The 25,890-nt window shown below is 34.6% G+C and overlaps 2 protein-coding genes across 7 annotated transcripts in view; both read right to left on the reverse strand.

Moving 5' to 3' along the window:
* Nucleotides 1-4,157: 4,157 nt before the first annotated feature.
* The window catches only part of Pex1 (peroxisomal biogenesis factor 1), a 125,217-nt gene continuing 103,484 nt past the window's right edge, over nucleotides 4,158-25,890 (reverse strand). The window contains exons 11-12 of the mRNA XM_017617199.1: nucleotides 4,531-4,634; nucleotides 4,158-4,411 (exon numbers count right to left, since the gene is read on the reverse strand). Of these exons, the coding sequence (XP_017472688.1) occupies nucleotides 4,339-4,411; nucleotides 4,531-4,634 (177 nt within the window). The 3' untranslated portion in view covers nucleotides 4,158-4,338. The remainder of the gene's footprint in view (nucleotides 4,412-4,530; nucleotides 4,635-25,890) is intronic.
* The window catches only part of LOC108363737 (fibroblast growth factor receptor homolog 1-like), a 31,246-nt gene continuing 23,583 nt past the window's right edge, over nucleotides 18,228-25,890 (reverse strand). For 2 of the 6 annotated variants that reach the window (XM_017617195.1, XM_017617191.1), the window contains exons 2-3: nucleotides 19,134-22,274; nucleotides 18,228-19,054 (exon numbers count right to left, since the gene is read on the reverse strand). In XM_017617195.1, coding sequence (XP_017472684.1) covers nucleotides 18,476-19,054; nucleotides 19,134-21,974 — 3,420 coding nt within the window. In that variant the 5' untranslated portion in view covers nucleotides 21,975-22,274 and the 3' untranslated portion in view covers nucleotides 18,228-18,475. Of the gene's footprint in view, nucleotides 19,055-19,133; nucleotides 22,275-22,521; nucleotides 23,567-25,890 lie in introns of those variants that run through there. The other 4 variants (XM_017617197.1, XM_017617196.1, XM_017617193.1 and 1 more) reach the window with 4 other exon arrangements.

Here is a 25,890-nt window from a genome sequence, read left to right on the forward strand (position 1 = left end):
CCAGCAAAAAATCGGTAATCGCTTTTAGTGGTAACGTGTTCTGGAAGGTATAGCGTTATAATGCCTTCGAATTTTTTCGCTTCTTTTAGGCATTGCCGGTGATGTAAAGTAGAATGTCCTACAATATTTTATTTGTTTCGCTTCTTTTCTTCATTTCAGGGAATGCAAAGTAGAATGCAGCATCGTAGTCAGCTGAAAAATAGAGAGAATATCCAAAAATTCTTTTTCTCCCGTTACTTTCTGTGGAAATTTGTCTNCCAGCAAAAAATCGGTAATCGCTTTTAGTGGTGACGTGTTCTGGAAGGTATAGCGTTATAATGCCTTCGAATTTTTTCGCTTCTTTTAGGCATTGCCGGTGATGTAAAGTAGAATGTCCTACAATATTTTATTTGTTTCGCTTCTTTTCTTCATTTCAGGGAATGCAAAGTAGAATGCAGCATCGTAGTCAGCTGAAAAATAGAATGAATATCCAAAAATTCTTTTTCTCCCGTTACTTTCTGTGGAAATTTGTCTCGCATAAAAATCATGTTTTGCTTTGTTCAATTTGCAGCGAAGTTGAAGTCAGTCAATGAAGTGAAGTACAAGAGTAAATACCTAAATACATAGATACATATGTATGTATAAAAACTGGTTTATAAAAATTTTAATTAATTTTAATCTTTTAAGACCATTTCTGATTCCAATTTAATATAAATAAGTATCTACTTATCTAGGCATTCTGCATTAGTTTGTCTGTAACAGGGTACGAAAATAAACTATATTGTACGTTACTATTTCGTTTCGTTTATTAATTTAACAGTTCAGTACAATACGAAAACAAAACGGCTATGTTCACTTTGGCGATAGTACACTACAGTAGTTTAGTAGTTACAGACGAAACAACAAACGAAATGCATCGTGCCGATAAAATATATGTATGTATGTACACATNCAATACGAAAACAAAACGGCTAAGTTCACTTTGGCGATAGTACACTACAGTAGTTTAGTAGTTACAGACGAAACAACAAACGAAATACATCGTGCCGATAAAATATATGTATGTATGTACACATAGAGCTAAAATGTTTTAGTGAAATTTCACATAGACTCTGGCAAAAAACGGCTAAAATGTTTTAGTGAAAATTCACATGCTTTATTTAAATAAATCGCAAGAAACGAAAGACTAGTTAACACCATTAATTTATATCGAGTGTATATTCCTCATCATCAAATGAATCACTATTGTATATATCACCTGAATTCATTAATTTTAAGAGATCGTCATCTACAGTAAAATTATGGCAGCATTTTTCTTCACGTTTTAAACCGTATCTTATATATAAAATAGCGTTTAACGTTTTAACGCACATTGGATTTCTTTGCTTAGTTTTTATTATATTCATTGAACTAAATATTCGCTCTACTTCATTTCGCCAAAAATGTTTGCAAAATTTTCAGCGAACAACTTTATCATAAGCCCTTGGGATATTAGACATGACATTTTTTCTACACGCCAAGAGATTGTACACACAGTGCAGTGTAGTAACAAAAAAATTAATTCACATTTTCGCTATTCTTTAACCGCAGTTCATAAGTGGCGTCATTCATATCGCTATCACTTGAAGCAAAAACAATACGTCGTTTAAAGTACAAAACCGCGTATCGTCATTCTGCGAAACCACGTAACTGACATTGGCTACCAAAAATTGGATTTGCTCACACAAGTTCTTGGCTCGCATATAACGGTAATTTTCAGAAATACGAAAACTGCGATATTTTAGTAACTACTGAAGATTATTCACTCAAAATTGATATTTATAATAACTTTGAGACGAAAAATAAGAATATTATAAATTTTTGAAAAATGGCCAACCGCTGCACCGATTTCTTCCAAACTTGGCACAGTTGTTGGCCTTGGTACAGCATACCAAATGGCCGAAAATGTTTAAAATCGGACAATAACCGCGCCCACATTCCATATAAGGGTAATTTAGAGAAATACGAGATCGTCGATAAATCAGTAAATATTAAAGCTAATTTATTTAAAATTGACGCTTGCAACAATTCTTTACCAAGAAATACGTTTATGATAAAATTTTGGAAAATGGGCGAGGCACCGCCCTCTTATGATCACATATATGTATGTATCTCGGTAACCGTTCTACCAATTTGTACAAAACTCGGTATTTTTATTGTGCTTGCCACATAAAAGGAAAACGTTGAAAATTATTGAAATCGGCCTAAAATTACGGCCGCTTTTCATATAACAATACATTTCAGAAATGCTTGAAATTTCAATATTTCGAAATTTAAGGACGCTAACTTACTCAACATTGATACACCCCGGCTTACCATGTAGCGGTAGCTTGCGGAAAAGTGAAAAACATATATTTAATACTTGCGCCGGGTATTTAATGTTCGGCTCCGCCCGAACTTAGACTTTCTTACTTGTTAAATAATCATTCCAAATGACGTTTACTGCACTGCATTTTATTTTAATACTTAAATTTGTTTGCCGCACGAGTTAACGCTTGGCTTGAACTCATTTACATCACCGAATCATTAAAAGAATTTCGCAATGGACTAACTGGACACTTTCATGGAATTTCGTTTTTTGTCAAATTACGAAGTACATGTATGTACATATGTACATACGCAGTTAGCTTTCATAATTCGACCTGGTCTGATTTAGCATTACATGTTACCAGGTGTGCCGTGCCACCAGCCTCAGTTTTTTCCTGCATAACGCTGACACTAGTGCCGTAACCATGGTCATTCTTCCTAGTTAAAGTACTAATGGCGTGAGGCAACATGGTCCGCAAAAGTTTGCAGGGTATTTAAAGTGTACTATATTTTTTCAGTTTTTTTTTAAGTACTATAAATATCTTACAAAATGTTGGCAACCCTACTTCGTCCGTCAGACGACCGCTGTGGTGTAGCGGTTAACAGTGCACGCCAACATTCCGCAGGCCTGGGTTCAAGCCCGGTTCAACCCAAGATAAAAAAAAAAAAAAAAAAAAATTGTTTGCTAATAGCGGTCGCCCCTCGGCGGGCAATGGCAAACCTCTGAGTGTATTTATTTCTGTAATGAAAACAGCTTCTCATAAAAATTCAATCGCCCTTCGGAGTCGGCGTTAAACTTAGGTCCCTCCCCTTGTTTGACAACATCAATGCGCACGCCACAAATCAGAAGAGAAGCCCGGCCAAACACTAACAAATGTGTAAGCACTAATCTATTATCATTATAGTCGCAAAGAATTCTCATATTTGTTTACTTTTGCAAAGAATTATCTCTGCGAACCACCTTCCTAAGTGAACTCAAAAAGTGTGTTTAGTGCATCGGGTAGCATTTATTTTGAAAATACAAATGGGTTCTTGGCCGGTAATGCGGAATGGCTTCTTTTCATAATGAAAAATATATAAATTTTTAACTCTTAAATACTAATTATATACTATTAAATTTGATTGCAAAAATTTAAATAAAAATCTTCTATAATCGAAATCCGGTCGGATTTTAGCCAGCTTGATTTTAATAAATTTCCGCAGTGCTTCTTCCTCTTCGTTGTCATTCTTATTTTTAGTTTAAACCTTCCAGAAAGTTCTTGCATTTTTCTAGTTTTCCACACATGTAAAATAAGCCATAGCTTGGGTGGTAGCAAAAGATATTATAGGCGACTGGTGAATAAAAATTTGCACATTCAAAAATTTGTATGGAGAACAACTACAGGACCCAACCAATTCTCAATTTGTTTGGCCACCTGTTTGTAAAATCGAACTTAATTAAATTATCAAAAATTTATGTACATATGTGAAATATTAAAATATTTATGTCAAACGAAAAGTTACGACATAGTATTTGTTATTTTATTACAATATGTGAATACATACCTACCTTTGCCGATTTTATGCTGGCAACGCTGTCGACATTTGGCAACCCTTTGCCATTAGTTAATCTACATAAGCATGCGTTTTACGTTATTAAAAATTCATTTCGTATTTATTCGCCAAATTCAAAAAAATAACAAAACAGCCTATACCACATGTTTGTATGTATACTTATACATACATATATACATAAGCATGTAATACCACACCATTCTTTACATGTTTGTTTACGTATTTATATGTAAATACGTCGTATCAATATAAAAATAAAATTAAAATTCATAAAATTNACTATACCACATGTTTGTATGTATACTTATGCATACATACATATATACATAAGCATGTAATACCACACCATTCTTTACATGTTTGTTTACGTATTTAAATGTAAATACGTCGTATCAATATAAAAATAAAATTAAAATTCATAAAATTGGTAAAATTCAAAACTAAAATAATTTCGAACTATTATGCCAGCGTAGCACGCTTAGCCACAAAGTCCCGGGCTGCCCCACGTTCTTTATTCGTAAATCGCGCGTAACTGCAAAATAAAAAGCACAAATCATATGAAAATATATTTGGATGTGCATACTACAATTATACATACATACATATGTATGTACTTACATACATATTCATAAAGTGGAATAAGAAACTTACGTCTTTTGATACTTGGCCATATCGGCCGCACTTAGCGATGGGCGTGTTGTGTTGAAAGCTTCGATTAGATGCTTCTGTCGCACCAAAATTTTAGACGGCAGTTTCTGCAAAAGTAAGCGAAAATATGCCAACGAGGGTAAACGTTTAGCTATTAAAACTTTATGACTTTACTAATTACCGTTTATGTAAATCTCACATACCCACTATGTATAAAGCAGACTTGAGGGCACATAACAACCAACCTAACGCAACTGTACACATAAACATACATACATTCTACATTGTGGGATCAATGCAGACAAATTGTCTGGTGGTGTTTGGATCTTTAGAATGATTATACAGACTGCGACGTCTAGACAATGAGAATGTTTAAAGCCGTGATGAGTAACCGTGTTCAATGCTTTGGCATGGTCAGGTGGGCGAGGGATTTATTTTCGCAAGAATCTTATTCAATTAGCACGTGCATGTGATTCATATGTGCGTGGCTTGTATATCATCACCTGAAGTGCAAAAAGGCCTAACAATCGTCGCTGAAATACAAAAGGTCGTAACAAGTAAAAAATTCAAAATTCAGTTTTTGATTGATATCATCGAATTATAACTCCCATATAATTTTATGAAAATAAATAAAAAATATTAGTCAGGACTTTTTCCATTTCAATTACCTTGCTGTTGCGTCTTTTTTGCATTGTGACGATATCGACTGCTGAGTGCAAGAACGTCCTATTTCAAAATTCGTTTCAAAAACGCCCTATCTCAAATGCCGATTCAAAAACGCCCCATTTCAGGATAATTTCTATATATTTGGAAGTGAGATAGGGCGTTCTTCAACCAAATTTTGAGATAGGGTGTTTTTCAATAAAATTCTGAAATAGTGCGTTGTTGAAAAGCTTTTTGAGATAGGGCGTTTTCGAACTGGCTGCCGAGATAGGTCGATCTTCCGGTACGTAACATAAAATAATGTCAGGAGCAGGTAATAATGTACCTTTGTACTATTTGGCATGTCGTTGGTAGGTAACAAGAACAACTTAAATTTAAATCTATTAAATACATTCTAGCGTGTCTCAGTCCTTTGCCCACAAAAGCGGCTATAACTTTTTTTCTATTCTAAACAGTAAGAGTGGCACCTTTCTGAAATCTTTATTAATTGAGCAATTTTTTATGTAATGTAAAGTTATAGCTCAGTACATTTTTTTTTTCACCTGACATAGTCAAAGTTGGGGAAGAAAATATCAAAAAGATAAAAATCCCTAAATAGTCCTAATTTTATGACGGTTCCTTAATATATTTTTCAATTACATTGCACTTGAGTATGGAGGAGCAACTATCTGGAAGTATTTTACATAAAAAATTTACTAAGTATAGCCTGTAAATGCAGTTAAAGATAATACATGAAAAGGCGCGAAAAACGGTGACACTTTTACCTGAAAATTTTTTGTTTATCAGAAATGAAATGAAATAAACTTATATAGTCATATGTGGACGGTATCACGCTCATTTTCCAAAATTCCAAATTATGTTTCTTCTTTTCAAGGGATTATTGNGATGCAGTTAAAGATAATACATGAAAAGGCACGAAAAACGGTGACACTTTTACCTGAAAATTTTTTGTTTATCAGAAATGAAATGAAATAAACTTATATAGTCATATGTGGACGGTATCACACTCATTTTCCAAAATTCCAAATTATGTTTCTTCTTTTCAAGGGATTATTGTTAGTATCAATTTTGATTAAATTAGTCTCCTTAAATCTCGAAATATAGAAGTTTTAAGCATTTCTGAAATCTACCGTTATATGAAAAGTGGCCGTAATTTTAGTCTGATTTCAATAATTTTAAACGTTTTGCTTCTATGTGGCAAGCACAGTAACCATACCGAGTTTGGTAGAAATTAGTAGAACGGTTACCGAGATACATATATGTATGTGATCATAAGTGGGCGGTGTCACGCCCATTTTCCAAAATTCTATCATACACGTAATTCTTGGTAAAGAATTGTTGCAAGCCTCAATTTTGAATGAATTAGCTCTAGTATTTACTGATTTATCGAAGATTTCGAATTTCTCTAAATTACCGTTATATGGGATGTGCTCGTGGTTATTGTCCGATTTTAAAAATGTTCCGCCATTTAGTATGTTGTACCAAGGCCAACAACTGTGCCAAGTTTGGGAGAAATTGGTGGATATACACATGTAACCATAATTGGTCGCGGCTACGCCAATTTTCCAAAAATTTATAATTCTTATTTTTCGTCTAAAAATTATTGTAAATATCAATTTTGAGTGAATAATCTTCAGTAGTTACTAAAATATCGCAGTTTTCGTATATCTGAAAACTACCGTTATATGGGAGGTAGGTAAGGTTGCCAACCGTACTATAATATATAGTATTGTACTATTTTTTGGGTCAGCGTACTGTTGGAAAAAAAATATTATGCAAAAATACTATATTTCTCCAATTATAAAACAAAGGGTCCACAGAACAAAAATTACAACATTTTTAAAAATACTTAGAAAGATTTGCCAAATTTACTTAAAATTATTTCGCTTATGCTCTCTATTCCTGCAACTTCGACATTCATAGAAAGAGTTTTTTCTATTAAGATTTTGAAATGGTGAGATGAGAGGAATAAAGCGAATATCTTACTAATAAAAAATGAACTGAAAATGGAATGAAAAAATGAAAAATTAGCGAAATACCTTAAAAGCTTGAACGCATAATAATATTGGAAAATCACATCCATTGGTCCAATCGTAACACAGGAGAGTTCGATATACTCAATGGTGCAACAGGTCGATTTAATCTGACCTTCACGGCACGTTTTTGCAATATTATTGCTCTTACCGTTACCAATACATATTTAAAATATTAGCCAAATTGGATCATAAATAAAATTTTTAGGAATAACTCAACTACAGCGCAAACTGACGGATTAAATTGTGAAACTAAACCATCCAGAGACCCACTCAAACACAGACAAAATATTTCGTTAAAATCCGAACAACCATTTAGGAGGATTCCACCCACAAACACCACTACATAAGAATTATAAATACATTCAAAAACAGCTAAAAGTCTTTACGTTTGTAGGCCTCACGCCTCTCTTTCAAATAGCCCCCATTTTCTCCATGAGTACGGCCTTGATTTCATATACATACATATCTCCATACGAAGTTCTAACACTCTACCATGGACATTTCCAGAGATACGCTGTATGAAAAACTCGGTTTGTATGGGAGGTGCTTTTTACAATAGCTTCAAGTTTTCGTATATCTCCATACTAAGTTCCAGAACNCGCTGTATGAAAAACTCGGTTTGTATGGGAGGTGCCACGCACCATTTTACAATAGCTTCAAGTTTTCGTATATCTCCATACTAAGTTCCAGAACTCTACCATGAACACTTCCAAAGATATGCAGTATGAAAAATTTGGTTTGTATCGGAGGTGGCACGCCCCCTTTTACAATAACTTCAATTTTTGTCCAAGAGTATGCGATTGATTTCGAATATCTCCATTCCAACTTCCATAACTCTACCATGAACACTTCCAGAGATACGTGGTATGAAAAATTTGGTTTGTATGCGAGGTGTCACGCCCCTTTAGCAGTAGCTCCAATTTTTCTCCAAGAGTATGGGGTTGATTGCGTATATCTCCATACCAAGATATGCAGAATGAAAAAATTCGGTTTGTATTGAAGGTGTCCTTTACATATAGACAATTGTTTTAGCCTAAAACTATCCTTGGGACACGTGCGGCAGGTGTCTGAAGTTTAAAAAAATCGGTTCAGCCGTTCTCGAGCTTCACGAACACTAAAAAACGGCTTTTTTAAATATTTATTAGTATATATATATTATATATTATTATTATATTTTGGCTGTATCCGTTGTTTCTGATTGTCGCACAAAAACTTGCCTACTGACGAATTCGCCCCTTAATATGGTGGTTGCCCAAAGCTATTTATATTCGAAATTGCATGAAAATTGGAAGACAGGATCCTATAAGCTTATCCAGGCGAAAATCTACCTACATACCAAATTTTAAGCAAATCGGACTATAAATACGATTTTTTCGAATAGATNAGTAAACATACTTAACATTAACCGAAACGAAATTTTCCACAAATGTTGGATCCGAACGGAAAACCGAACCACTTTTCATAAAGGTTTAAAAGTTCGTTTCAACCAATTTTCATTTGATAAATTTACCCCTTTTTTCGTTTTGTTAAATATGTTAATACATACCATGTTTTTTTTCCATGGGCCAATATCAAATGTAATGGCAACCTATCTCATTTGATCAACTATTCAGCTACTGAACCAAATTCNTTAATACATACCATGTTTGTTTTCCATGGGCCAATATCAAATGTAATGGCAACCTATCTCATTTGATCAACTATTCAGCTACTGAACCAAATTCATTAGCTGATGGGATATGCTAAAGTATTTCAACAATTCAGAGTGGAAATGATAGTTTTCCTTATAGTAAAAATCGAGTCCGATATTTAAAACGCGCTGGAATGACGTAAACATCGGAATGATTTCTTTAGTTCAAAACTAGTTTTGCATGGCTTCAAAAACAGAGGTCAAAAGTGTCTTGACACTCGACAGGGAATATTAAAATTTACCTCAGCCAGAAGGGCTGGGCTATTAATCAAGCCTGTCATTAATTTTACGATAAATATTATACCTAGCATTTCTCTACGACTTGCGAGTGTAGGCAAATTTATGAGCTTTACACGACTAGTGTAAGGAAGGAGATTGTAGTCTTAATCCCAGTTAAAATCACGCAATGCAAAAAGCAAGTATTGTTTTTGAACTGATTCAATCCTTTCTGCATGAACTTGGTAGCGGGGATTACAGACAATAGATCCGTATTCTAGTATAGGTCTAACTAAACTGGTAAAAAGAGCTTTTGTAACATAAGGGTCTTTGAACTCTTTTGACTATCGCTTTACAAATGCAAAAACGCCTTTGGCTTTATTGACTGTAACATTAATATGAAGGTTGAAATTGAGTTTGGAATCCATTGTGATACCAAGATCGACAAAATTGTATGCCTGCTCCAGATTTTAATTTGATATTGAATAAACAGTTGGTTGAACTGCCCTTCGAGAGAAACACATAACTTTACATATTTTAAGGTTTTGTGGCATATAGTTTGCATTAGACCAACTAACCACGTTGCTTAGATGCGCTTGTAACAAAGACCTTTCATCGACACGCGTTATATTTTTTGTATTTCCGAACCGTTGAACCGAACCGAACCACCGGTTCAAGAGCAAAAAACCGCTTTGACGAACCAATCCAAAAGTGCAACAATGGTTCGAACCGCTGAACCGAACCGTCCAAATATTTCGCCCGGTTCACAAAGTATCAGTGTCTTTTATTCCTAAACCTCAATAGATTGTAATGCCAAATGTGCGCCACCACGGTTAGATGCTGTCTTCTACTAGGTTGCGCAAGTTAGACTTTTTCTTCTAGTGCAGTTTAGAAACAAAAGAAACTGATGCTTTGTATGTTGACGTTTTGGAACGCACCCATACCCTACAATTTTGTGTGACAGCATCAAGGCGCCCATCACAGATATGTGTAAAACAAAGTTGCGCACGCAAGATCGCACATAACTCAAGAACTGTTTTTTTGTTGTGTGCATCTCTGTCCAATGCAACTTTTTCCTTTTGCTTTTCCCAAAATTCGTATACTCATAGCCCTTAAAAACTTTAAAGCAAAGTCGTCTGAATGTATACGAACGAAGTATGTACTCAGATGGCACTTTATTCCAATCTCGAAATAAAACAATTCGCTCTTAAATGGCTTAAGGATCTGATTAAATACGCAAGTCTCAAAATCGAAAATTTAAATTGAAAAATATATATAATCTAGTGTAGACATAATTTTTGGTAATTCGTTTTGGAGTATTCGTTATGAAAATGTAATGGTAAATAGTTCCGACAATACATATGTAGGTCCATTCAATATCAAACAATTGTTACGAACTGTTACCAGTACTTGCAAGTTTTTACTGGAAATGCATTCAATAACCTAAAAAATTTGCAAGAAAGAGCAAAACCGAGGGCGTAACAAATTGAGAGAGCTGAAAATTCTTGCAAGTAGAAGTTTTAATAGCAGGAATTTGAGGTGTTAAAAATAGAAAATAAGGTTATGTTTCAAAATGTTTAAGAGGGTGATTTCAGTAGTTTTAGTTTTCAGTAGTTTATTTGATGAGAAAATATGCGAAATGAAAACAACATGAATGAACCATTTAAATCTAATGTATATTTTTTGATTTTTATGACGATGGGAATTATTCCTAAATCAAAAAGAAAATTACCAAAACTTACATAATTTCAAAATAAAGAAATCTCAAAACAAAACCGTAGAAGAAAGATAAAGCAAAATATCGCAAGTTTTGCTGGCGGTTCGGTGGACTCTATTCCAAATGAAATATGCGCATTGCATTTAATTTAATTATTATTTTTTTTTTTACCAAACACTTTATATTTGTGGGGTTATCGACTTTAATGTGACTGTTGCGGTTTTACCCAATTTACGAATTTCCGCAACGATTCTTCAACGATCATACTCGGAAGTTATCTGAACTACTATCAAACATCTGGCGACTTTGGATAGTGGAGGAAACCAACCATATGTTTGTATTTAAACAGATTACATAGATCGTAATTGGTTTTTTTTTAATTACACAGGCCAACAAAAATCTAAAAAAATTTTGGTGCGGAAAATGTTAAAGCTGTTTTTAATGCACCTTTTTATGCTGATTACGAATCTGTAAGTATAAAGTTTTCATCAGCTCCAAATTTCGAGAACAACGAAGTTAAATTGTCAAAAAATCGCGTTTTCCAATATCTTAGAAACTTTACCAAAGAAACAAAAGTTAGAACCTTCCATTTAGGCTTAATGGCTTGAACTTTCGACTAAAAGCTTTTACAATGCCTTTGATACCTTTTGAGCATTTGACCAGCTTAATAGAATACAGCTGGTCCGATTCCAATCATCTCCAACTTAATGAAATTGTTGCACTTTTTAATAACTACCTTTGCGAATATTAAATAATCAAATTTATCAACTCAGCAAAATATAAAAATTTTTATATTCCAACCTAATCTTAAGGTTTTTCGTTTTTTAATTATTTTGCACATACACGGTCAAAAATATGGGTTTAATTTTTAAACCGAGCTGGGACTACTGCCTTTTTTAATATTTTATAGTCTACTTTTTAAACCAGTCAATAGCTTTAAGCAATTTTTAATATCGTCTGGTTTAAATTTTAGTCTAGCAGACGAGAAAATGATATTTCACTATGAGTGGTTTAAAAATCAAACCAAAATGTTTTAATTCTAATTTCTAGGTTTCATATATAGAAAGTTTTGTTTAAAATCTGAACCGAAATAGAAAATGTTTGCCTCAGTATGCCTTATTTTATGTGTCTCTCAGAGAGGGAGAGCAAATCTTATGAACTGACGGCAGTGATCGGACTTCTACCACATTGTGGTAGAGATCTGCCACTTTTTTGAGCATCTACCATATCTACCACNTATTCCAAATGAAATATGCGCATTGCATTTAATTTAATTATTATTTTTTTTTTTACCAAACACTTTATATTTGTGGGGTTATCGACTTTAATGTGACTGTTGCGGTTTTACCCAATTTACGAATTTCCGCAACGATTCTTCAACGATCATACTCGGAAGTTATCTGAACTACTATCAAACATCTGGCGACTTTGGATAGTGGAGGAAACCAACCATATGTTTGTATTTAAACAGATTACATAGATCGTAATTGGTTTTTTTTTAATTACACAGGCCAACAAAAATCTAAAAAAATTTTGGTGCGGAAAATGTTAAAGCTGTTTTTAATGCACCTTTTTATGCTGATTACGAATCTGTAAGTATAAAGTTTTCATCAGCTCCAAATTTCGAGAACAACGAAGTTAAATTGTCAAAAAATCGCGTTTTCCAATATCTTAGAAACTTTACCAAAGAAACAAAAGTTAGAACCTTCCATTTAGGCTTAATGGCTTGAACTTTCNATTGCATTGCATTTAATTTAATTATTATTTTTTTCTTTTTTAACAAACACTTTATATTTGTGGGGTTATCGACTTTAATGTGACTGTTGCGGTTTTACCCAATTTACGAATTTCCGCAACGATTCTTCAACGATCATACTCGGAAGTTATCTGAACTACTATCAAACATCTGGCGACTTTGGATAGTGGAGGAAACCAACCATATGTTTGTATTTAAACAGATTACATAGATCGTAATTGGTTTTTTTTTAATTACACAGGCCAACAAAAATCTAAAAAAATTTTGGTGCGGAAAATGTTAAAGCTGTTTTTAATGCACCTTTTTATGCTGATTACGAATCTGTAAGTATAAAGTTTTCATCAGCTCCAAATTTCGAGAAATAAATTGTCAAAAAATCGCGTTTTCCAATATCTTAGAAACTTTACCAAAGAAACAAAAGTTAGAACCTTCCATTTAGGCTTAATGGCTTGAACTTTCGACTAAAAGCTTTTACAATGCCTTTGATACCTTTTGAGCATTTGACCAGCTTAATAGAATACAGCTGGTCCGATTCCAATCATCTCCAACTTAATGAAATTGTTGCACTTTTTAATAACTACCTTTGCGAATATTAAATAATCAAATTTATCAACTCAGCAAAATATAAAAATTTTTATATTCCAATCTAATCTTAAGGTTTTTCGTTTTTTAATTATTTTGCACATACACGGTCAAAAATATGGGTTTAATTTTTAAACCGAGCTGGGACTACTGCCTTTTTTAATATTTTATAGTCTACTTTTTAAACCAGTCAATAGCTTTAAGCAATTTTTAATATCGTCTGGTTTAAATTTTAGTCTAGCAGACGAGAAAATGATATTTCACTATGAGTGGTTTAAAAATCAAACCAAAATGTTTTAATTCTAATTTCTAGGTTTCATATATAGAAAGTTTTGTTTAAAATCTGAACCGAAATAGAAAATGTTTGCCTCAGTATGCCTTATTTTATGTGTCTCTCAGAGAGGGAGAGCAAATCTTATGAACTGACGGCAGTGATCGGACTTCTACCACATTGTGGTAGAGATCTGCCACTTTTTTGAGCATCTACCATATCTACCACACAAGGTCTGAAATCTACCACATATTCGCGTTTTTGAGTAGTTTTATTTTTGCTCGACATAATTTTCTTAATTTCAAGAGCAAAAATTGTCCAACACTAACTACAGGCAGAATGGGAGGATAAACTAAACTGTAAAATAGTAATTTTTTTTTCAATATTCAATTTTTCGACATCAAACGTGGTTTTATTGTGTTAAATTACAAAATATATGATTTATAAAAATAATAGCGAAAATGATAAAACCGGAGATTTTTGTGAAAGCATTAGCAAATTTCAGTGCATCTAAAATTTCTAAAGCGTTGTTTACTTTTACTTGAGAATTGCCAAAATCGGCAAATCCCAAGTAGCGGTTTCTGGAACGAGCCACATTTGTTCGCTACGTCGTGATGTGATAAAAAGAAAAGCTACACTGAGGGAAATAATGCATAGTAAAAATGAATACTTTATATTTGATTATCGTTTAAAAATGTTCGTATTTAAAAATAATATTTTCATACAAAATTTATTACGCACGTATTTGACTGTTCACATCTGAGAATGTATATGTAAGTGTACATACGCACCTCTAGCATGCAGAGCGCCGCTCTGAGAGCGGTGACAACACACACATACATACATAGTACAAATCGCGTGCTGTGATGTTGATGGGTATTCAACATTTGAAAGCTGGGTGTAGCTGAGTGCGCAAAGATGCTTGCCACAAGTTGTTGATATCCGGAGATGGTCGAATTCCACTGCAGGCAATATGCAAATTATTTTTTTTTTAGTTTTTGTCTTGATTATTCACTTCGCGGGTGCTTTTTCAGTATGAACGCGGCCATTTTTATATCCGCGTAATTAGATTGAATATTTAAGTAAGATCAATTACGTTTCTATTTGATTATTTTTTTTCTCAGTGTAGCAGCACTCCGCAAGGTTGCAGAAATCTTTCAAAATAGCTACGATCCAGTACTCCACGAACTTACAGGTTTTTACACGAACTTGCAGGAAGTTACAGGAAAAATGTTTCCGTACTCCGAAATCCTGTAAATGAGAGCGAATTTTGGAGAGTTGTGTAGAGAATGAAGTTGCAAGATTTTACCCGAACTTTTTCTTCTGGTAAAATAATGAAAGTCAAACGATCGGCTGTTTGACGTTTTTACAGAAAAAATTCATTTTTGTTCCCGTACTTTTTGTTTGTTACTCACTTTGTACTCTCACTTCAGAGAGAAATTTTGCTGTTTGACATTTTTACAGGATTTTACACGAAAAGTGTTGGCTCAGAGCTAATATGTTCGAAACTGTCAAGGAAAAAATTGCCAAAACTCAACGCAATTTTTAGCAACTTCAATCTTGTACTTTAATATACTAAAATTAATTTTGTTTTAGATTCTAAAGAAAATGTTGACAATTTAGGTGAAACCTTGCAGAACTTTTTTAATTTTTGTACAAAGTTTGATCCAAAACCTTAGATCTACCACATGTTTTTGAAATCTACCACATTTTTTTTTAAGTCCGATCACTGACTGCAGCATCAACACAGCGAAATGTGGTGTTGATTCAAACTCAATATATGATAACACATTTACATGCATGGCTGTAGCTGAGTGTGCAAAGGTGCTTGATACCAAGGCTGTCCGGGTTCAATCCCCATCAGACGGAGCATGATATTTAAGATTTTTTTTAGTTTTATTCTTAATTATGAAAAAGCTTTCGTGAAGTGTAACGTGAAGCAAACGAAATAGAAAATGTTTGGGTTTAAAATTTAAACCGAACTGTTTAAATTCTAAACCCAACATATATGATCTCTTTTTTTTAAACTTGGAANTTCTTAATTATGAAAAAGCTTTCGTGAAGTTTAACGTGAAGCAAACGAAATAGAAAATGTTTGGGTTTAAAATTTAAACCGAACTGTTTAAATTCTAAACCCAACATATATGATCTCTTTTTTTTAAACTTGGAAGGTTTGTATTTGAAACTGAATTTAATTTAAAGTTTAAAATTAAAACCGAAATTTTTAACCGTATATGTATGTACTAACCAGACCACAATCAGTTCGTACGCCTGAACACTTTTAAATATTTTCACTTGATACTTTTATATACATACATACTAGAGACCAGAGTACGAGTATTAGCATGATAAAAATATAGTAAGGTAGAACCGTTGAGTCACTTTTGAAATTCTTGACGTTTCCAAACAATTTAATTTTTAAATTTACTCACAAACTTACACACACATTTTCATTTTCAATCTCAAGCAACAACAATTTCGAACAATTTCAATTTTTTATTTTCACTTTTATATGATTTTAAAATGTTGACAAACTTCAAAAAAAATCATGGCCGACAAATTGAGAGAACGGTTCTACCTTGCTATGTTTTTATCATGAGTATTAGTAATCTTTTTATGAGTACAGCGATGCTTTTTTGGAATCGTATAATCGCTCACATGATGCCGATTCTGCCGATGCCACGTCGTTGGATCAGACGATTACTATTTTTACTCCGCCGTAAGCGCGTCACGAGCGAAAAAAGTTAAACGAAATGCAACAAATACACATGTTTGAGACATTGCCATTAATAATGAAATAAATCAAAAGATTTGATCTAATAATTTTGCGGCTAAACAAAAAAATTAATAAATTGTAAAAACCACCGTTATTGAACTCTTTATTTAATTTTATAATTCATATTTTATAATAGAGAATTGTGTTGGAAACGTACATAAAACAAAATTGCATCCAATCTTTAACTGTCTAAATATTTTCTTCTGCCCTATAAAATGCGCCTCTGTTTTGCCGTAAAATGTTTATTTCTAATGCTTACACGTTTCAATAAATTTCTAAGTTTTGTTGTTTTGACACATATTTCAAATCGAACTTCGCTCATAGTAAACGTCTCATATGAAAATGATAATGTGAAAAAATATCCGTTTGCTACCAAGTAAAACGATGCTTTTCCTACGATGTCAAATTTAAATTCAAATATTCGCATCGTTTCTATTCATACTCGGCGATTATTAACTTGTTATATTTTCACTTACTCGTGCAGGTCTGTAATACATACATATGTATGTACATTAGACTGCATCACCAAAAAAAGTTGCGGTTTTCCGCCGGGATTACAAAATTTATTATATTTTAACACGTCCACCAAAATATTTCGGAAAAATATTTAGATTTAAGTGAGCTGGACCGATTTGAAAAGACCTCCAAAAATGGAGTTTTTTATGAATAAAAATAGTTTCTTAAAGAACTTTTTGAAAAAAGTCCCCTCTGATGACAACACAAATTAGGCTTAAAAACTCTGCATAAAAATATTTAAAAACCTTTTCAACGGAATCGCAATAATGATATTTTTGATGCTGTTTTTTTACTTTTTTCAAAGATTGATTTACGAAAAACTTAAATAACTGGGTTATAACTATTCTGATTTAGACTTATGGGAAAGGTATTTTCCCACTATTTTTATTTATGTGAAAAAAAAGTCATTCGTGTCCCAATATTTTTTTTATTCAAATACCAACACATCTTAATTCAACTTTGAATAATGTTCGTTCATCCTACCTTTCTCTTTCATCCTTTGAATGAGTTTATTAGCAAAGAAATAAAAAGGGTGAGAAAATACCTTTCCAATGATATCTCACAAGTCTAAATCGGGAGAGTTTAGGCTCAGTTATTCAAGTTTTTCTTATACCAATCTTTGAAAAAAGTTAAAAACAGCATCAAAAATTTCATTATCACGATTCTGTTAAAAATTTAAAAAAAAAATTTTACGCAAATTTTTTAAGCTTAAACCGTTTTGTCATTTGGAGGGTTTTTTTCAAAAAAAAAATCTTTAAGAAACTATTTTTATTCATAAAAAACTCCACCTTTGGAGGTATTTTCAAATCGGTCCAGCTCACTTAAATCTGAATATTTTTTCGAAATATTTTGGTGGACGTCTTAAAATATAATAGACTTTATGATTCCAATGGAAAAACAGTACCGATTTTTTTTTTTGTATGGGGAGTGATGCAGTCTAATGTACATATATTAACAAATAAAAGTTTTTAAAACAAAGTTTGTTAATTTTCCAAAGCTTGAAATGAGGTTTCTTAGAATCAAAAGAAAGAGAAAATAACTTACAGAAACAAACAACGTAAATAGCAAGATCTTTCAACAGTCTTATAAAATGCATTTCAACTCAATACGTAGCATCTTAAAAAAATTATTGTTTAACGCTTTGTCAAGCCGCATTTTGCCTTAATAACATTTTCCATCCTTTTTCACATATTTCTATAAAAATTTGTGAAAAGAATGAAAGATTTTTTTTTTGTAAATCCTACAAATTGAATTGGACGGAATTTTTAAGATTGTTGAAAGATCTCGCTATTTACTTTGTCCTTTTTGTAATTTTTTTTTCTTTTGCAGTTAAGTCTAAAAATCACATTCCAAGCTTTGGGAAATTAACAAACTTTGTATTAATATATGTATGTATGTATATACAAGTTTCAAGTGCAAATATTAAAAATTGTTCCGGCGTACCAACTGATTGTGGTCTGGGTAGTACATATATATGTATATAAATACGCTTATGATATTCTTAACTTTAAATTAAAGTAACGCGTAATCTACAATTTTTTTCTTGTGCTTATCTGATATACTAAATTTAGCAAATGACATGCGATGGATTAAGTCTTTTCGTAGTTTCACAACAGATGCACTTAAGTATAAAGTATAAAATTGCTCTTAAAAACTACTGGGTATTAGTATGTTTAAGCCTTACTTTGCTTACACATTTCGTATAATGCATAAATGCTAATCTCTTCAATAAAATTTGTATGTGTATTGATAGCGCAACGGAGACGTTTCTTGAAAAGTATCCGGTTCGGATTCATCATCACTCGATGATGGGGGTGTCTCAAGCATCGGCATAGATAGATCCAAATACTCTTCATTAGTTGCGTGATTTGATGCCAGCTGAAGAATCTTGTCCAAATTCTCTACAATCTCCCCAAATGTCGGTCGTACGTTGGCGTCAAAATGCCAACACTGCCGCATTAGCATATATATATTGAGTGAACATCGTGCTGGCTTCTCCATTCGCTGACCAGTTATTAAGTAACTGTAGAGCTCCTCCGCAGACATAATATTGGGATAGGGCTGCTCTCCAAAAGTCATAATCTCCCACAATAATACACCATAGGACCACACATCCGATTGTGAGTCGTAGAACTTTTCTTGTAGCGACTCGGGCGCCATCCACTTGATGGGTAAACGACCGTTGGTGGCCTTTCGGTAATAGTCTGTATCCTGTATATCGCGCGCCAAGCCGAAGTCGGCAATCTTCATAACATAGTCGTCACTCACGAGGACATTGCGAGCCGCCAAATCCCGATGAATACACTGAGAATATTAATGAGTTTTAGTACAAAATTACTTTAAGAATTGTAAAATAGCTAAAAAAAAGTTAAAAAAAACTCACCCTACGTGAAGCAAGGTATTCCATGCCACGTGCAATCTGAAACGCAAAAGACACCAAATTCTTCTCAGTTAGCTGCGGCATATCCTCCAGGCAGTCGCTGCTACGCTGCAAACTCGGACTGCCAACAAAAAGTGGCCTATTCTTTTTCAGAAAGTCTTTCAGATTTCCATGAGGTGCGAATTCCACAATGACCCAAAGCGGCCCATTCTGTGTACAACAGCCCAGCAAGTTGATGATGTTAATATGCTTCCCGATCATTTTCATTACTTCCATTTCCCTTATTAAACTAGCCATGTCTGCATCCGTGTGCTCCTCTTTTACCATTTTTACAGCAACTATGCTCGAAGAGTTATTGGCGGTACGTGGTAAATTGCACGCGTCTGCCATGACTACACGTCCGAAAGCTCCTTCACCTAGCGTCGAGCCTAGGTTCAGTTGCGTACGCGGTATCTCCCAATTGGAGTCGAGCGGAAATTCATATTCATTAAAAGCTTGCGACGAATCCATGTTTGAAGCCTGAAATGTGGTACGTTGTTTCTCAATTTTAATCACAGGCATTTGGAGGTCGCAGGAACTACCCTCGGAAGAAGACGGCCTGTAGATAATAACTTTCTTGGTCCATTGATGAACCGTTTCGATGCGATGCTTCAGCAACTTTTCATGCTTCAGCTTTCGCAAAACATAGATAATGAAGATGGAGCCGAAAAGGAACAGCAGCACAATTACCATTGCTGCTACTGTCATCCAGACAGGATGTGCCCGCCACATCATGTATACTTCCCGGTTGGGCAATTTGTCAACCACATGCAAATACGCGCTTGCCATTGACTCACCCAAATTACTAGCTGCTACACAGGTGTACCAACCTTCGTCCGCATGTGTGACGTTCTCCAATCGAAGGACATTCGGTTTGTCTGGTTCGCCAGATAGTTTGATGAAATCTTTTGCGCTTGGCTGGTAAGAGTTCGCGTTGGCGTTTGCATTGGCAAACATGCGCTCCAACTTATCAATACTTTCATTTGGCGTATTGTACTTTACCCAGAATATATGGGGCTCCAGGTCGGATACGACACGACACTCAAAATATGCGCTGCTATTGGTCAAAACGGTTTGATTTTGTGGAAACTTGTCACTGTGAATGGGCCGAGAGCGCAGACGGTCCATGATGGTTAACTTGGTGCAATGTTCTATGCAACCCAGCTTATTGCATACGGTGCACTTGTAGACGCCCGAATCTTCCGCAATCACTTCGTCCATTTGCATGGACCACTTTTTGTAAGTTACTTTCCCTATATGTCGCATAATTTCAGTGAAATTTTGATCGCTGGCGCTGCGCGTCCATGTTACGTTCGGCATCGGATTGCCATTGGCTGGACAATGCAGTTGTATTGTAGAGCCAGCTGGTTTGTGTACAGTTTGAATGAGCTTATCCGCTTTTTTGAAACGTGGCGGACTTTCTTCTACCGCCTCCTGTTCATCGTTAGTATCAGCAGTATCTTTACTGTCTACATCCACATCACTAACAGTTGCTGGTTTATCGTGTTCCTTCTCTAACGCTGGGCCACCAGATGAATCGGCAGTACGTTTCTCCAGAATGAAGAATTTAGTTTTGGGGGCAATGATGGTGCTTTTCGGAAGTATGACTCGCAAATAAGCTGTAGCCATCGTTTTACCTACATCATTCGAAGCAATGCAGGTGTAACAGCCTTCGTCATCTGGCGTCACTTGCGTTATTTTTAACATGGCTGGGTTTTCTGCATTCGTCGGCAACTCAATTATATTCGGATTATTTGTGATATTCAAATATAGCTCATCCTTATTCAGTTGTTTCCTATGCATGATCCACTGAATCTGCACTGCGGTCGGTGATTCAACTCGGCACTCGAACTGCGCGCTATTATTAACCATAACCGTTAGGTTGGCTGGTGTACTGTTCGCAATAAGTGGCTTTTCAGAGTGCAGCTGACCGACGATATGCAACCGTGTGCTGTGTTCAATGGTACCGAATTTGTTACTAATTTTGCAAGTGTAACTGCCAGTGTCTATAATACTCAGGTGCTCAATAAAAAGCGACCATTTTTTAAGCCTAAAACGCAAAGAAGTCATATCCATCCTTGTATTGTTATGCCACCAAGTAATTATTGGTAATGGATTTCCCATTGCGGGGCAGCTAAATTGCACGAAACTTCCAAGCGGTTGCTGTAAACTATTTATAAGTTTGTAGCTTTGTTGAAACTGTGGCGGGCCGGGATTCGGCAGGTGCACAATTTTTAAAGCAGTCGCATTCTCGCTTTTGGAGACTTCTTCTGGTTCCGCTTCCACATTTTCCTCCACTGTACCTTTGTCATCTTGATCCATTCGCAGCTTCGCTTCTTCTTCGTCTTCCACCTTACTAAAATCAGCTATGTCGTCTTCTGTATAGGCGGAAGTCTTTGCTAGCTCAGGTGCAAGTACTTTCAATGCAACGCTAACGTACTTTGCCCCTATTGGCACTTGCTCTGCCTGGCAGCTATAGACACCAGCATTTCCCGCTTGAACTTCCTTCAAAACTAGCAGTCTGTTAGCGCTTAGGAACTCGTCTTCTTTGTACCACTTAATGGACCCTTTAAGCAAGCACGTCAAACGCACATCGGTATTCGGCGCCACTACGGCTTTGGTGTGTACAACGCTGGGACTGAGAGTGATATTGACCACGTGAAAGGTCCGCAAACTGGGCGAGCGGCTGTCAACCAAACTTTTGGCTTGCGTCAAATAAGGCGGGCAGGTACAGAAAATAAGCGTGGTCAACATCAAAAAACGATGATGTCCGCAAATGAATGATTTCAGTCTAATTTTGATCATCGCAAAGATTAGTTCGTAGTGTTTGGAATTAAATTCCTTCAATTATCGGAAAACTTATCGGCAATGCGGATACGAATTACGGCTGCTTACTGCCGCAGTCGCAGTACTGTAGTATTTACTTTCATTCACTTCCATAAAAACTCACTCGCCCTCTCACAAGTTACGGCTTCTCTTTCCTTTGTACGCGCTCATAATTACATAGCTCTCAATAATTAAAATTCATATTGGACTCAAGGGGCTTTGCAGTCACTCGTAAGTTGATGACAGTTTTTATAACTACATAAATACATCGCATTGCTACTAAATATTAAAATGTCGTCACCGTCTTTTTAGTTCTTAAGCTGCATTTACATGAGGCGTTTTTTTAGGCGATTCAACATTGCTCCAGAAAAGTTGCTCGTGTAAATGCTGGTTCAAAAATCGGTTGCCTCAAAGTAGACAGCAAGTCAACTTTTGCAGGCGATTATCGCATGTCAAAAAATCGCCTCATGTAAAGGCAGCTTTATTGCTTTAGTATCGAACGTTGAGGATTATTGGTGGTAACTACCAGCACTCCCTTCACAGCTACGCACCCACCGCAGTAAAACACTGCCTAGAAGACTAAATCCACTATTTCACCGGTGTATGTGTGCATTTTATCACCACTGCCTGAACACTGATTTATTTAAATATGAACATATTACATACCGCCATATGTATATGCACACCTACATATGTATGTACATCTATACATATGCATAAGTAAAGGTAAACCGAAGTAAGGCGGTAAGAAGGTTCGTAGGCAGGCTGTGGGGAGCACGATAGGAGAATCGAATAAAAGGAAGAATTGAAAATAAAAAAACGACGTGCATTGATTTCATAATGAGTTTTCTTTTTTTTTCTATTTTTATGTTCAATTTTATTTACGCTTGCTTATTTCAATCACTTCGTTGGCTAGCACTCGCGCGACGCGTCAGCTAACTTGGCTTAAAGAAATGCTTTCCGCAAGCGGACCGAATTTTGGCAGTCCGCATGGACGGATGATCGCAATTCAGCTGTTATGCGTATTTAAATGCACGAATCGAATTGCCCCGTTTGGTGATGTCGTAGCTACGCATATAGAATTGTATTGCGGCTTGCGCGTCGCGTCGTCTTACGTTATTTTAATTCACTCAGCGAAAACAACAGCAACAACCGCTCAAACGACAACAGCAATACATACATTTAGCGAATGCCACTAATTTATAATTGCACACTTTTTGCTAGGTTTTCCATCGGTTTGATTGCTTTTTATCTACCTACCTAAATAAATACAAAGTATGTATGTATCTATGTACATAGAAACAGATTTTTAAATAGTGCCAGTAGAAAAAAAAAACAAATAATAAGCGAAAAATAGTGCCAGCTAAGTCCACCCATATAGACAAGTTTTTACTATTTATATTTTTCCAAATTAATTTTTATAATTTTTTTTATAAAAAAATAGTTCATTCTACAACAAAAACCATATCAATCAAAGTTTAAACCCTGCTACAAAAATTAAAAAATTCAATGTTTTAACAAAATCTCAAACTTTGTATTCATTATTTTTAGAAAATGTTTGGATATGCCATTTTTTGTTGATGGTGTTGCGCATTTTTTTCACGTAAAATAAAATGCGAACATTCGTTATACGGAAGAAAATGCGCAACACCGTCAACAAAAAAGTTTGAAATTTTGATGAAACTGCTGATTTTTTTAATTTGCTGATTAATTTAATTTTTTTATACAATGTACAGGGGCAGTGGCGTTGCCAGAGGGGGCGATTTGGGGGAAAGATATAACGTATGACGATAATCGCCTGACGATCTCGTATTGGCGATTGTCCTGCTTCATGAAATCCAAAAAATGTTTGACCGTTTGTGCGATATCGTCAACTCGATTCCAATTTTGCTTCTCGTAAGAGTTTGAAATATCTCGTAGTATTAAGTAAACTTACGTTCTTGCACGATAGTGATTTCAGTATCGTTTAAAAGAAAAAACTAGTACATATTTACGCACATATTTAATTTTTTTATTTTTACTAGTTTTTTAGGACTGGAATTGAAGAGATAGCTTTAATCCTTTATCCTTCCAAGAAAAAACATATGCAAAAACATTTTTTTATATTGTTTCTGACAGTCATTTCAGCCAATTTGTTTGCCTCAACTTAAATTCCGGCAGTATTAATATACATATGTACATTAGAGTGATCCAAAAAAATAAAGTCGGAGTGTTAATGCCGGCACACCCTAGGATTGATCTATATCGAAAAAAAATATACCCCTATTTTTTATTTTGAAATCAAAAAATATTTAGGGAGTCCTCAAAGCGCTCAAAGTTTTCCATGTATTTTATATGGAGAAAAAAACATCTTTTCGTAGAAATAGTGTAAAATTCTTGAAAATCAATATTTTTCGATCGGAAAACTTTACTTATCTTCAGGAGATTTCCAGTAATAATACTCAATTGTTTCTTTAACAATTTTTTCATGGTAACTATATTTTATAGGTCCTCCAAAGCCCTTAGAAAATGCAATGGGGGACCAATAAAAAATCTTTAATCATAAAAATGGTTAAATAAACAATTGGATATTAATACTGGAAGTCTCCTGCAGAGAACCACAGTTTTCCGGTCGAAAAATATTGGTTTTCAAGAGTTTTATACCATTTCTACGAAAAATTGTTTTTTTCTCCACATAAAATACATGGACAACTTTGAGCGCTTTGAGCACTCCTTAAATATTTTTTGATTTCAAAATAAAAAAATTTGGGTATATTTTTTTCGGTATATAACAATCCTAGGGGGTGGCGGCATTAAAAATCCGACCTTATTTGTTTACTTACATTTTTGGACCACTTTAATGTATATATATTCTCCTTTGGATTCCTTAACGAAGGTGACTATCAGTAGTTTACTGAAAACTGCGCTTGGTTTTATCGAACGGAACTAATTATTCATTACTTTAATGTTTCAATTAACCACCGACATAAAATCAGACACTTTGTCAGCTGACGCGACCTATCTTATGGGATTTTTCTGCTAACTAAAACCACCGCAGGACCGCGATATTGTCATTACCCGAAAAAAGGCTTCTGTCTCTCTATCAATAGCAGTTGGATATGTTATATATAGGGAAGGGCGCTCCGTCGGTGGATAGCTGAACCATGGTCTGTGGTCAAAAAGGAATCTCTTTACAAAGTACTGCATCGTCCTTTTAGACGATGAATTAGAAGATGCATGTATTTTTTAACAGCAATGTTCTTCGAGAGTATCGTAAACGTTCAGGTATACTTTAAATTTCGCTAATATATTAAACGACTGTTATTTTATCTCCAATATTTCTCGCTACATCCTGTACTTAAGCGCCCGTTATTGTAAAGAGAATATCCATTATTGTCTCTTTACAATTCTTAGCCTGCATATCTTCCAACTTAAGCACTATCTATGGAAATTTTATAAAATGTATTCACAAATATTTTGGAAATCGTTGTTTAGCTACCTTATTGCAATAAAGTATATATAAGAATAAAGAAAAAAATGTGCTATAAAAAAATTAAAATAAAAAATCCTTGTCACTATGAATTGAACCCGAGACCAACAAAGTGGTAATCGAAAAAACCATTCGGCTACAGTAGCTATTAACCAGTGTTGGCAAAATGTTAATCTCATTAATGATTAAAAATTAACGATTAAAATGTTAATCGAGATTAACGATTGAAATTAATTAATCGTAATCATCCGTACGATTAATGATTAAATTTTTTTAATCGTTAATCGTCGGTTGTAGTTACGATTAATTACACTGGACCACAAATTTCAACTTTTTCTCTTTACCAGAAACGCCGTTATGAAATTCTTATGTAAAATCACCCCCTGATTCCGAAAATCAAGGTTATTTTTAATTCTATGGTACCGT

Source organism: Rhagoletis zephyria, unplaced genomic scaffold, assembly GCF_001687245.7.
Source record: "Rhagoletis zephyria isolate East Lansing unplaced genomic scaffold, Rhagoletis_zephyria_1.1 Rzeph_scaffold_01355, whole genome shotgun sequence".
NCBI classification, from domain to species: Eukaryota; Metazoa; Arthropoda; class Insecta; order Diptera; family Tephritidae; genus Rhagoletis; species Rhagoletis zephyria.